This window comes from Lycium ferocissimum, chromosome 1 (assembly GCF_029784015.1).
Source record: "Lycium ferocissimum isolate CSIRO_LF1 chromosome 1, AGI_CSIRO_Lferr_CH_V1, whole genome shotgun sequence".
Lineage (NCBI taxonomy): Eukaryota > Viridiplantae > Streptophyta > Magnoliopsida > Solanales > Solanaceae > Lycium > Lycium ferocissimum.
This window is the reverse complement of record NC_081342.1, coordinates 60,976,866-60,990,919: the sequence shown is the minus strand read 5'-3', so window position 1 is coordinate 60,990,919 and position 14,054 is coordinate 60,976,866. Positions and strand designations below refer to the sequence as shown.

General features: G+C 32.5%; 1 protein-coding gene across 2 annotated transcripts; it reads right to left on the bottom strand.

Moving 5' to 3' along the window:
* Window positions 1–609: 609 nt before the first annotated feature.
* On the bottom strand, window positions 610–14,054 carry LOC132056661 (cysteine synthase, chloroplastic/chromoplastic). Of its 2 annotated transcripts, none has more exons than XM_059448959.1 (11): window positions 13,865–14,054; window positions 7,883–7,978; window positions 6,772–6,881; window positions 6,466–6,523; window positions 5,389–5,652; window positions 3,548–3,685; window positions 3,312–3,363; window positions 3,145–3,194; window positions 1,880–1,939; window positions 1,442–1,522; window positions 610–957 (listed from the first exon to the last, which is right to left on the bottom strand). In XM_059448959.1, the coding sequence occupies exons 1-11, from the start codon at window positions 13,994–13,996 to the stop codon at window positions 865–867; spliced, it is 1,134 nt and encodes a 377-aa protein (XP_059304942.1). In that variant the 5' UTR covers window positions 13,997–14,054; the 3' UTR covers window positions 610–864. The 2 variants fall into 2 exon arrangements, with proteins under 2 accessions (XP_059304942.1, XP_059304934.1); XM_059448951.1 differs by having other exon boundaries at window positions 3,145–3,224; window positions 13,865–14,053.

Below are 14,054 nucleotides of genomic sequence, written 5' to 3'. Positions count from 1 at the left end.
TTTACTGTAACATCAAAGCTTGAACAACACAATCTTTGAACTCCAAGGAAATGTTTGGAAATGGATTTGGGTGGAATGAGAGGAGAATACAAGATAATCAAGCTTTTGATTCATGCTTGACTATTTGGGATTTGATTAAGCAGGGGACTGTCATCTTCATTCATAGAATGATAATTTTATGCCAGAAATGTGATTAGTTGCTTTTAACCGACCGTCCTTTTTCAAGGTCGCTTGGTGTAATTTCCTAATAACTAAAAGAGCATTTATAATGGGCTAAATTGTGTTTGAGGTGGAAGATTCCTAAGAATCACTTAAACGACTAGTAATAAATATATCGAGTGCGTGATTGTCTTTAGAAAAACACAGTTTTGAAAATACGTAAAAACTACTATGAACTACTACATTATTATTTTTACGTCTCTACAAGGAACAGTTTTTGTGAATCTGATGTTGCACTTGACATTGCAGGATCTAAAGAGCGTGTCTTACAGGACTCCAGCTTCCAGGTAGCACAGGGCAGAAAACTTCTACAAGTAACAAAAAAGATGAAGAGAAACTTGCAAACAGACGCAAAAAAACAAAAAATGGGATTGAAAGACGCAAACAGCACTGAAAATTCACTAAAGTTTCTTGATTAATTCAAATAAAAAATCCTCAAAAAAAACCAATGAGACAGTCTAAGCTTGTTCATCAAAACCATCTTAGTACCTGATCTATTGTATACACCAGCAGCCAGCTAAATAACAAACAAAAGTGTGGCAGCTAGAAAAGGCAGGGAAAATGGGGCAAAGATAATCTGAATGATCACCAGATATCATCGTTACTTTATTAGGAATCAGAAGATACTGGAAAAAAGGAAGATCTCTACAATTCTGGCTTCATGTTCTCGCATTCCTCTCGTATTGACTGGAAAAGTATTGAGGAGAGGTATCTTTCCCCATAGCTTGGAAATACAACCTACAAGAATTGTTGAAGAAGTTTAATGCATCTAAACAAGTGACTGCCCATGATATTTATGTGACTGCGTCATGCAACTAACTCAAAGGAACTTTAAAAAAAAAAAAAAAAAAAAAAAAAAAAAAAAAAAAAAATGAAACTCAAAGGAACTTTTTAACAATGCAGAGCTATTAAAATCTAGAGTAATTTCACTCCAATACCTTCAGCTGAACTAATTTACAAAATAGCATACAATATACATAATAAGTGTATAAGTTTTGTATATTTTGGTTAGAATCCGTAATTAATTTTGGCTGACGGGCCAAAAATGAAAAATACCCTAATCCTACCAACTTCAGGGAAAATGCATGGAACGATGATTTACTTTGTAAGAAGTGAAGGGAAAAACAAATACTAAAGTTTGATGAGGTTGACGAAAAAGGAAATGAAGCAGCATGGAGATGCACACGTGTCGGAAAAATGCAGAAATTACGATTGAACCTACCGCAATAAGCTTCCCTGCATTCTCAGGTCTCTTCGCAACCTGAATGGCAGCAAGTGCAGCTGCTCCGGAAGAAATCCCAACCTGATTATCACAAGCAGAAAAAGATCAGTCACTTATTCAAAAAAAGTAGAAAACGATCATTCAAGTATTTCAAGATGACAATATATAGTGAATTTGATAGCAAACGCAATTTGGAATGACTCACACACATTTGAATCCTAAAATATCTCGATTAACAAATCATTCAGCATGGTTCATAGAAAGATGTATATATACATTAAAATTGGAGCATGACAAGTTGCAGCTCAACCACTAATAAGGTTTCTATAATGCATCCACAATCTGTTACAAGGATGAATTAATGGACATTTGAAGCTTATGTTCATTTAAAGCTCTCTCAAAAATCAGCTGATACAAAGATTGGTAAGAAGCACTAACCAACAACCCTTCTTGTAGCGCAAGTTGCTTTGCAGTTTCAACAGCATCGTCACTCGATATCTGAAAATTCAAGCAAATGAGTAAATACACGGGAAGATGACAGATTTGTATTTTTTTTCCTAATGAGTACTGGAAGATTAATACAGACATCACAACCTTGTGAAAATCCAAAGGAGTAAAACATGCATCTGGATCAAATATTCAAACAAGGCCAAGGAAAAGCCAGTCCTTTTTCATTCTTCTTCTTCTTTATTTTTTTTTTTTGTGGCCTGGGGATAAGCATAATACAGAATGTTTTCTGGTATACTTTTTCACAGAAGGCCATCCAGATTTGAACTCTACACCTACATTGGATACACAAGTAAATCACCCATAACTATGGGAGAGAACTTACAAGGAACAATTCTCTATTCAATATCAGAATTGCATAGGCTTATACAATATTATATAGCTGACAATCGGGATAACTTGTTCCAAGACGGAATTTAACAAGAAAAATAATGCAGATACATTATTTAAAAAGAAAGGTAGAGTATATGATAACCTCTAGAATTTTGATAGGAGATTAAACTAAGGATAAGAACTTGTTCTAGCAGAGTAGCACAGAGTGGAACCATGCAAATAAATGAACTATAGCTACATAAATTGTGGAGACAATTGCCAGGCTAAATGGCTAATAAAGCTGAATGAACTGTTCGACAAGCTAAATGCGCTCAATTAGTTGATATATTGGCAAAGTAATAGATTTTGCATCCTGCTTTTACCAGATGAAAACCAAATAAGAAATGTCATTTCTGCAAAGCAAAATAACCTTCCAATGTTTTGCTTACAGGTGCAGCAGCGGAATGTTTCTTCCTACTTATAAAATGTTAGTGAGTGAAATACGAAATTTGACGATAAATTTCATTTAACTTTGATTCTAAGGAAAGTTTTAGCATAACCTAAGGGAAATGGGAAATAGTGTTGCAAGGGAAGGCAGGCTTAACAAATTGAACGAGTGTCAAAAAAAAAAAAAAAAAAAACTTGCCCTTAGAAGCCAGAAAAGAAGGTAAGACTACTTTGAGATGGTAAATTGGTGCACCACAACAGGAATATGGGTTCCTGTTCAACTACAAGTACACCAACTTTCAGATGGCAAAGTTCTTAGTCATGTTTATAATTGAAATGACTATGTATGACACATGAAATCTTTCGTAGTTTATAATTTTCACAAGTTTAAAGAAGATGAAATGACATGTTTTTAATGGGATAGATTAGAATGTGACCTCTATCACTTCATCCATGACATCTTGATCCAAGTTTCCTGGAATAAAACCTGCTCCAATCCCTTGAATTTTGTGAGGGCCTGCAATTTCACATTGCAGAAAGTAGAACAAGACAGGATTTAACTTCAAAAGCGAAAAGTCAGATTAATATCTGAATATCGTCTTACCAGGCTTGCCCCCTGATAGTACGTTACTTTCGGTGGGCTCCACACCAATAATCTGATAAAGGCAACAAAAAGCAATAAAAAGGAGTAATGAATACTTAATATCAACTGCATGAAGATACTTTCTCAGCACCATCCCATGTATTTTTCACATCTTAGAAGGCAATGAACTGACATACGCATGAACTTTAGAGCTACACTTATAGAATGTACTTTTTTTATCCAAGCAACATTAATACCTTAATGTTTGGATTTTGCTCTTTAAGGAATCGGCCTGTTCCTGAAATGGTTCCGCCAGTTCCAATGCCTGCAACAAGTATGTCTACCTTGCCTTTTGTGTCTTCCCAGATTTCTGGACCCGTTGTTTCATAGTGTATCTGCACCATACAAGCAAATACAAGTCCTAATGTGTAAACTCAAGAATAATGTCTTAAAAAAAAAAAAAAAAAAAAAAAAAACGGGGTGGGGGGGCGTGTGGGGGGGGGGGGGTTGGTAGGATTAAACACGTTCCCCTCCCATCTTTTTAATATTAGAGACTTTTTTGTCTTTTCAACAAAAAAAGTTCAACACCCCTCTTCCGAATTAGCAGTCCCAATTATCTTTCCTATTCTCCAGCGAATAGCCCCTCTCTATATTTCTCCAGCTACTGGTCCGGTCTATTTCTTTCCCCATCAAACTCCTCCTCCCCATTTTCTTCCTCCATGTAACTTCTTTCCTTCCTCTTTATAATTTTTTCCTCCTCCTCTTTCATGTCAAAAGGATAATAGAAAAGAAGGAAGCATTGGTTTGATTTTGAATCTTTTTGGTTGCACTAATAGGAAACCATCACAATGGCTAAAATAGATGCTTTTACATTCAACTTACATGCTAAACATATGAAAGTTCAGCTTACAATTCAGAGTAAAGACGAAATCAGTAACTGCCAGAAACTAATATTTGACTGTTAATCACGTTACAGTTGGATTTATAATCCAGCATATGCCAATTACTTACTGATTATTTCATTATTTGTGGCAGCTTACTCCAGTTCAGTTCTTTTTTTTTTTTTTTTCCTTCTTGTTGAAAGTTAGTGTTCGATAAACTAGAGTAGTTGTTAATAAAAGGAAGTACCAAAGAAAAGAAAATTTCTTTTGTCTTTTCACTTAAAATCTAAACCCACCATCAGGAGCCTCTTCCCTTCTCTCTAATAAACCCAATTGGAATTTTAACACAGACAAAACCCTAAAAACATGAACAAGAGTACAAGATAAGAAGGAAGAAAGAAGAATGAAGAACTAAGGAGACACGGAGTACTAATTATTGTCAAAAAATTCCTGGAGCCACTGTCAAAGGTGATGAGATAAATGTGCAACACCGTTCTTGTGAAGATGAAGAGGAAATTGTGGGTCGAGGGAATGGAAATTGGAAGTTGAATTTCCCACTGAACATGGCGGTCACTAAGGTTGAATGTCTAAGAAAAAGTATTAGGGGTGACGAGAACCGAAAGGACATGAACTTTAATTACTTCAATTGCTTCAGTTAACCTTTTCCTTTAAAAGAGCTAATTCTTGCTCACATTCTGTTTTTCATGTAATTACACAGACAAGATTATATGCAAGTTCATTATGGAAAACAAAGGAGCTTGTGTGCTGAAGCTGTGTTGCTACTGGATCGGGAGAATAAAGAGATTTTGAATAATGACGAGTTGCTTACAATTTCCTCTTTTTCTTTCCTGTTTTACATTAAAATAACATAATTACCTACGACATCAAGGCACTTTAAAGAAGTGACAAGGGTACTTTGGATAAATCAAAATTGTATATGGTTCTAATCAACTGCTTCATGTAGTAGGTTAGCAGAACCATGAAGCAGAGCATAGTTAGAAAAGTAAAAGCTTTAAGTTCAGAGCATAGTTAGAAATCCACTCTGACACTCATATAGAGTTCTTTTAGTCGCTACTCTCTCTAACAATTACATTAAATATATAATGATTGGATTGGCAACATGAAGAATTAGTCACCACAATCACCATCAGGAGTTTAAATTGATCAAGAGAAGAAGCCATTAATAAAAATAAAGAGTGAGGTGTTAGGAGAAGAACCTTAGGGTTGGCGGGATTGTCGAACTGTTGAAGGATATAGGCATCTGGTGTGTTACTCAATATTTCTTCAGCCTTTGAAACAGCTCCTTTCATCCCTTTAGCTGGATCAGTTAAAACAAGTTCGGCTCCAAAAGCTTTCAGAATAACCCTTCTTTCAAGACTCATTGACGCAGGCATCGTTAAGATGAGCTTGTATCCTCTGGAAGCAGCAATAAAGGCAAGCCCAATGCCTGTGTTTCCACTAGTAGGCTCCACTAGGACAGTCTAAGATAAGTACAACAAGAATTAAGAAATAAGAAAAACAATCAAAAAGTAAATTCAAACAAATTATTAATTTGCACAAGGAGCATATGAGCTATGAAAGCCTACAGTTAATTACATGCGTTATCTTAGTAGTTAGTATGGAGTTATGAGCTTTGTACTTTTTTTTCTAAGTAAGACATGGACTATGTACTGAAAAGTAAAATATACCAGGAAGAAGGAAAAATGTCAATTTAGTAGACAAGCAAACACACAGAGCCTCAAGAATGTGCAAAGGACTTCCAAGTTCATCATTAAAGCCACAGACCTTTAGATGGGAATCAACGCCATCATGCTCAAAACCTGTACTTAAGTGGCCCCAGTAAAGTCATCATTTTCGAAACCAAACCTAATGGCCTACCAGACTTGTTAGACCCATAAACAGCCATCTTGGAAGACCCAAAATGATGAAAGCAATTTGACTATACTAAGGAAAACTAAGATGACAAAACCAGAACAAAAAATAACTAGGTTCTATCTGTCCTCTTACAAGAAAAACTTTTGGTCCTCAAAAAGAAGGGAAGAACCAACTCTGGTCAATCAGATAAACGACATTCAGTGATACTAATATCAAGTACAAAATGACATAGGTGATATTCTTATGGCTACAGGTCATAATTACACAAGAGACTGAGATTATTAAAATGCATAATAGACTTTAATCCAACAGAACATTCACAGTATGTTAAATAAAGAAATTCTTAAGCATTTGATCCATTGATTCAGAATGATATATGTCTATACCAAGAGAGACAATTAGCTTATCGACCAACTTACCTTCCCCGGAGATATAAGTCCCTTCTCCTCGGCATCAGTTATCATACTCAATCCTATCCTGAAATGCAACAGAAATGCCAATCAATCAAAAACTATGTCTCAATGCAATATTAGTTGCGTAGGCTATATGACTCCTCTAATCGTAATTAGACTGTTTTTACATTGGCAAGAACCTAACACAACGTTCATTAATACATTCATGAAAGAAAAGATATGTATACTGAACCAATTAAAAGAATTTTTCAGTTCAAAATTCTAGGTTAAAGGAAATTCATATATTGCAATACAAACAAAAAACTCCCTCACCTGTCCTTAACACTGCAACATGGCTCCATAATCTCAAGTTTAGCAGCAATGTTTGCAACACAACCCTTAGCGATGGTGTTGAGGTAAACCATTGGTGTGTTCCCAATAAGCTGTCAAATAATATCACAAAAATAAGCATTACAATATGAAGAAACAAATAGAATAGAGAGGGGCAACCAATATCAACAAGAACTATATGAATGTTTCCTGCTAATCGTCTTTCATACAAATCAGATTTGGAAATATTGTAACGGACTAAAGTTAAGTATAGCCATATGTTGTCATCAAAGAAATATTGAGACTTCGTTCAGAACAGTTTGTACATTAATAATCAAAGAAGCCTAACTTTTCTTAAATATCCATGTCACAGAGCTGGAAATTAACAATGGAACATAGGATAATGCAACATCAACAAGCTTGTGATTACATGAGAAATACAGGAAGCAAACTATCCACCAGCAGGCAAATTTTATAAGTAAACCAGTCTGGAGACCAATATAACTGAAATAAGCTAAAATAAATGCCAATTGAAAAGCCAGACATTAATATCGTAAGTTTCACTGACACTCCGGAAATGAGACAAAAGGCTGAATACTGGAAAATTGTATAGCCATATCATAACTAAACAGAATTTGACAAGAAAATTAAGAATTTACACTTGGGAGTGTTCCATATGACCCCGGAAAAATGTTCTCCTTGCTGAAATCATTTTTCAACGTTTGAATCGAAATGTGGAAAGGTAAATATTTACCCGCACCAGGTATTTACACTTAACTAAACAATTAACCTTAAGAATCAACAAATCAAAGTTAAAATGCATATCACTTAACCATGGTTAAGTGTTTAAAAAATGTACTATATACAAGACATGTATTTACTTGCTTGGTGTAAACACCCAGGGCGGGTAAGTTTTTATCGAAAGAAAAGACAAAAAAAAAAATTGAATTGTAGATATGTTTTCCGGCAGATATAATTTTTCCTTTAACAAATATTTCAAGTCTTATTTGTACATTCAGCACATCTAAGTAACCCTGAATGAGAAATTAACTCATATCCCTAACAGAGTCAATTCATCAAACACTTGTCAGACAAAAAGAAATATAAAATTCACCTGTGTAACATCTTCAGCGATGTTAAGGCCTTCAATTTCAGTGGGTGATTTAGTTTGCACAGACACCGCTTTGCAAACAACACAAGGGAAATTAACCTTTCTGTTGAACTTGGAAAAAATTAGTGTATGAGACCTTAAAGGGCAAATTCGGAAGAGATTATTAGTTTCAGTCTTGGTGTTGCAGAGTGAAGTCAAGGGATTGTTGATGATAGATGCCATTCTTGCTGTTTTTGCTAAAAAGATTATCTCTATCTTCCCCTCTTTCTCAGGGTAGATACAAAAAGGGGGATATATAGCACAAATTGTCTAACGTTGTTACTATATTTATCTCTATATCATTTTTGGAATTTTCCTCGATATATTACATGTGCAAATAAATATTTTCCTCTTATTATTATTGTTATTATTAGAATAGATTTACTAAATACTCTCATATTTGTCATGTTTCATTTATAGAGAGTTGAATTACATTAATTTTGACCAATATTTTAAGATATAGTTTTCACCATATATTACTATAAGAAGAATTGCTTATTATACTTTTCATGTAGTGGCGCAAAAGCAGTTGATCAAGGATATACGGATTAAGATAGAAGGTTAGTAGGTATTAGAGAGTTGTTTAGTGTGTTCAGTTATACTAGGGATCGTAGTACTTCCCTGTAGCTTGTTGTCATTTGATTTTAGTTACTATATGTTGTTTCTTGTTTGTTTTTTGATGACCGTATTATTTGTTGTAGTACTGTTTCTTTTCCTGATTGATTTGACTTGTTTTCTACAGTTCTTTGCCATGATTGCTGCAGTGACATTATTTCTTTTTTCGATCTGCTTTGATATGATTTTCCTTGAGCCGAGGGTCTATCAGAAACAACCTCTCTACCTCCAAGGTAGGCGTAAAGTCTGCGTAACACTGGGTATGTTGTTAAATTATTTTTCGTGTAGCTTTTTAAATATTTAAATTGTAATTTTAAAATATTAAATTAATCTAATCTAATTTAATTCTGAAAATTAATCAAATTGATTCTCGTAAAGCGAAACATGACAAGTACCGTGGGATGAATGGAGTACTCATGGTATTTCAAAATCTAGTACTTAACCCCTCACTTTGTAAGGCTCTAATTGATTGATACTCAAATATAAGTTTAACTGTTTTGTATTGGATTTTTATAATATTAGATTTTATTTTGAAGTAATTGTGTTTCAATTAATCATATTATAAAAGTGTTCAAAACAATTTGTTGTAAAACTTTAATTTGGTCTATCTATGGAATTTACGTTTTTCTTTTGAGAATTTGAAATAAATACTAATTCTTTCCTTCTTTTTTTCTTATAATTGAAGAGAAGATAATTTTTTTTATTTTTTAAAAATTGAGTAGATGATTGGTTTCTTATAAAGGTTCTTGGACAAAAATTACAGTAGTACTAGAAGTGTTTATGGTTTGGTTAAAAATCAATTCAAACCACAAATCAAACAAACTAATTAAATAAACCGATAATTGTTTGGGTTTGGTTTGATTTTAAATTTAAAAAACCGATAATGTTTGGTTTGGTTTTATTAAAAACAAACCGAACTGAAAAAATAATACACAATATTTATAGAAATATATATACAATATATTAGTTTTTATAAATACTTTTAAATATTTTGTTTACTTTTTCACCAAAATTTTCTTTGTCACTATTAGGCTAATAAAATCTACACTTTAAGCCCATTTCTTAAAGAAATCCATGAATCCAAACTCATTTAATCAAAAAAATAATTATGAGATTTACCTAAAAAAAAGCTGTATTTCTTATAAACTGTATTCACTTGATTAAAGCTTATAGATTTTAAGACATTTTCTCCATAATCCAAGAAAATTATAGCTGCCACAATAAAGGGTAATATGCGATTATAAGTTAGAAAATGGTGGAAAAGTCTTTCCTAATCGTAGAGAAAAAAATGAAAGAGAGAAATATCATTAGATTTCTTAAAAACCGAACCAAACCGACAACAACCAAACCGATGGATATGTATTATATTTGGTGGTTTGGTTTTGGTTTTGACTAAAAACATATCAAAACCGACGCATGAACACCCCTAAGTAGAACTTACAATATTATTTTATATTTTAATTTTAATATTTTTTTTAAAAACTCGACAAAATCATTTCCAAACACTTACCTAAATTACAGGAGTTCTGAATTGTATGATGTGGTTACTTTTTTGTTTCGTTTTATTATTATTATACTACTATCTTTTTGTTGTTTGAACAAATTATTTCTTTTCAATCAATACAATTCTAAGCTTTTGGTGCTCGGTAGGACCATATAGAATTTCAAACAATGAAAGTCAGTACAAATTACTATTGCAAGACATCTTTTTCCAGTGATTTCCCACGACCAATTACAATTTAAATTAGAAAAAAAAATATGACATGTAAATCTTTTAAATTTTTTTACTGATATCATTTGATTTTTTTCAAAAAAGACATATAACTAAAATAATTTTTATAGTGAATCATACAATTGATTTTTTTTTTTTTTGGGTGATATAACATCGAGAATAATGTTGTACCAAAAATGAAGATGCCAGCCTGTGGCCATAACTGACCTATCACTCCCTAAAAGGGCATAAAACAAATTGAAGGTAATTATTTAAAGTTGGTCCACAAATCATTGAAGAAATATCCTATTATTTGAAGGGCAAAGGTGTAAATATACCCCTCAATTTTGCGATTTAGAGCAGATATGCCCTCGTTAAAAAAGTGGTGCATATATACCCTCCCGTTACACACATGGGCAAATATACCCCTGCCGTTACAGAAATGGTGTAAATATACCCTTTTCGCTTTTTGAAAATCATTTAGCTTATATCTCTTAATGAAGAAAATGTCACGTGGCTATAAAAAAAATATGTCTCCCATTTTTTTTAGCAGACTTATTTTTTTAAAGCCACGAGGTAATTTATTTTTCTAGTGGGTTGTCTCATTCGTTTTAAAAAAATATCTCCTTGGCTTAAAAAAAAAAAAAATAAGTTTGTCCATTTTTTAAAATGAACCAGACCATACCCACCAGGAAAAAAATTACCACGTTTCTTTAAAAAAATAAGTCAACCAAAAAAATAGGTTGACATATTTTTTATTTTTAATTAAAGAACAAGCTAAATGATTTAAAAAAAAAAAATGATGTCAGCAAAAATGACATATTTGCACCACTTGTGTAATGGCAGGGGTATATATGCACCACTTTTGTAATGAGAGGTATACTCTAAATAACAATATTGAGGGGCATATTTGCACATTTTCCCTTGTTTGAATGGTTGTTTGTTTTTTAGTAAAATACTTAACCATCAATTTTCTTCCCCAAAACATGTACTTAAATAAAACTAACCACCAAGTCATTGATTTATAGCTCAAGATTAGCACAACCATTGACAACTCATGTTACTAGATATATCAGCAGGTTAGCTCAATTTGTAGTTGGTATAAAACCATGCACATGAGACCTCGAGGATACGGGAGAACTGGGTTTGTAGGCACTTACAAAATGTATTTAATTTTATGATCTTTTTATAAGAAATCTTTATTTTTACATATAAGGGATCTGAAAAATAACACATAAGAAATTTGAAAATGTCAATTTCTTCTATTAAAATTGTAAGAGGGCAAACGATCTCATTTCTTTCGAGGATACAACCCCAAAAAAAAAGTAAAATTAAGAAAGAAGTTTGTAACTACCCGACTTCTGATCTAGCTGTGATCGGCATCGATTTCTTAACTTGATCGAGCATAGCACTTTGAATATACCCTTGACATGCTTTATATTTTATGCAACTTTATTCAATCCTTAAAAATAAGCAAATCATAAACTTTGTGAACTTAACTAATTGTAACTTTCATAGTTGTGAACCTCGTAATGAAATAATATATGTTGTTCTTACATTTCATATAAATACTCGTGCAAAAGGGGAATCATAACCAAATGTATCTATTAAGCCTCTATAACATAAGAGAAAACAGATTGCACAAGAAAAAAAAGTGGAAAGATAATTAAAAATTGAAAAAATCCACGGACTACATCGGTTTTCTGTCTTCTTTTTTTCCGGACGTTGTTCGACGGTTTCTTAGTTTCGGATTTTAGCAGTTTTATAATTCTGAAGTAATTAGTGCAAAGACTCTGTTATTTTCTGCTAGGGGTGTACAAAGAAAAAACCGACAAATAGCACCAAACCGAGAAAAAAACCCGATTAGTGGTTTGGTTTGACTTTGTTTGGTGTTAGAAAAAAAACCCGATCATAATTGGTTTGGTTTGGTTTTAACTAAAAACAGTCAAACCGAACTAAACCAACACAACATTACATGTGTATAAATATTTAAATATTTTATAAATAAAAGATTTACTTATAATGTAACTTATTAATATTTCTTAAGTTTTTTCATAGTCTTTGTCTTTTAACGCATTCTTTCAAGTTTGGACTTAGAATTTTGAATGTTTCAATAGGATTTATAGCCCATAAATTTTAGTAACTCAAATAAAGTCAAAAACCAAATCAATATTGATGCTAATAAAAATAATTCAAGCCTAACACTAAGAATGATAATAATGTTGGATATCAATTATTTAGTTTTGCATTGTTAATTTAAACAATGACAATACATAACTTAATTTTATTTTTTTCTTTATCATGTAATTAATACTTATTAGTCGTACTTATTTTAGCATGATTTAGTATTCTTAGATAATGATCATTTTCGCTATGGCTTATTAATTAGCAATATTTATTTTATGCTATTTCATTATCTTTTTTATTGAATGTTTTATTACAATGTCATCACTCATTTCACATTTTTGTTATTTTCTTAAAAAAAAACACCTTAATTATATAATTGTATCTTACTAGGTCTAAAGAAATATTTGGAGTAAAAATTATAATTTGTATGAAGATTTTTTCGGAAAAAAAAACCCGAAAAATTCGAGAAAACCAAAAAACCCGAGGTCAAAAAACCCAAATCAACCCGGTCCATGTACACCCCTACTTTCTGCATTTACATTTCAGTTATAAAATTTCCTTTCATCAGCCCAAAAAAGAAAAACGAAAAAACTCCTCCATTCCCTCCCACGAAGGCTACCTCAAAGCAAAATACAAAAGCAAAACCACCCGTTCTAAGCAAAATATCAAAATTACACAATCGACCAGCCATTTTCAAGATAATGGCTCCATTCTTCTTGCTTTGGACCTACAATTGCCCTAAAAATCTGAAGTCTTTATGAAATCGTACTAAAGAAATTAAAAACGAATCAAATGAATAAATCTACATGTATTTTGTCTTTGGTCATAAATGACCTCTCATACCCCAGAAGGGCAGAAGGAAAATAGAACGTGACACAAAAAGAATTGGACCACAAGTCATCAAAGACAGGTCGTCCTATGATTATGTATGCATTTTTTTTTATCCACTCTTAAATTATAACTATCAAATGTCTTCTCATTAACACATAAATAAAGCTGACATTTCGATTTATAATTCAAAATTAGCACACTCGTTGATATATATTTCACTTAACGAATTTTTTTCGACCAGTTATAGCTCAAATTAAAGTTGGTAAAACTTACAAATGCGATCTCCAGGATCAAGCCAAATTAAGTAAATAAAATTAAGCAAGTGCTCAATAGCAATCAGTAAAACTCAATACAGAAAATCTTGAGCATCAACTCAAAATATTAAGAAAATTGCTTTCAGACTTCATTTTTTGTATTCCATTATTTTAGTATGAATAAAATAATCCCGTAGAGCTCCAAGGTTGTTTGGAACACGGTGATTCTTCCCAAATAAATAAATAAATAAATTTTATACTTGGATTTTCAAATTCTCATCTTGATCAACTTTATAGTTGTTTTTAGAATTTGAATTCATCTTCCCTTCCACGAAGGCGTTGTACCTCAAAACAAAAGCCAATAGCAAAACCACCCATTCCAAGCAAAATATCAAAATGGAAATTAACCTTTCTGTTGGCGGCGTTGAACTTGGAAAAATTTAGTGTATGAGACCTTAAAGGGCAAATTCGGAAGAGATTATTAGTTTCAGACTTGGTGTTGCAGAGTGAAGTCAAGGGATTGTTGATGATAGATGCCATTATTGCTGTTTTTGCTAAAAAGATTATCTCTATCTTCCCCTCTTTCTCAGGCTAGATA

Coding starts and splice junctions, on each gene's coding strand:
- LOC132056661 (XM_059448951.1), bottom strand. CDS start 13,996: ATGGCATCTATCATCAACAATCCCTTGACTTCACTCTGCAACACCAAG. Junction 6,882..7,882: donor TCGCTGAAGATGTTACACAG/GTGAATTTTATA, acceptor ATTATTTGACAG/CTTATTGGGAACACACCAAT. Junction 1,940..3,144: donor TCATGGATGAAGTGATAGAG/GTCACATTCTAA, acceptor TTGAATTTTCAG/ATATCGAGTGACGATGCTGT.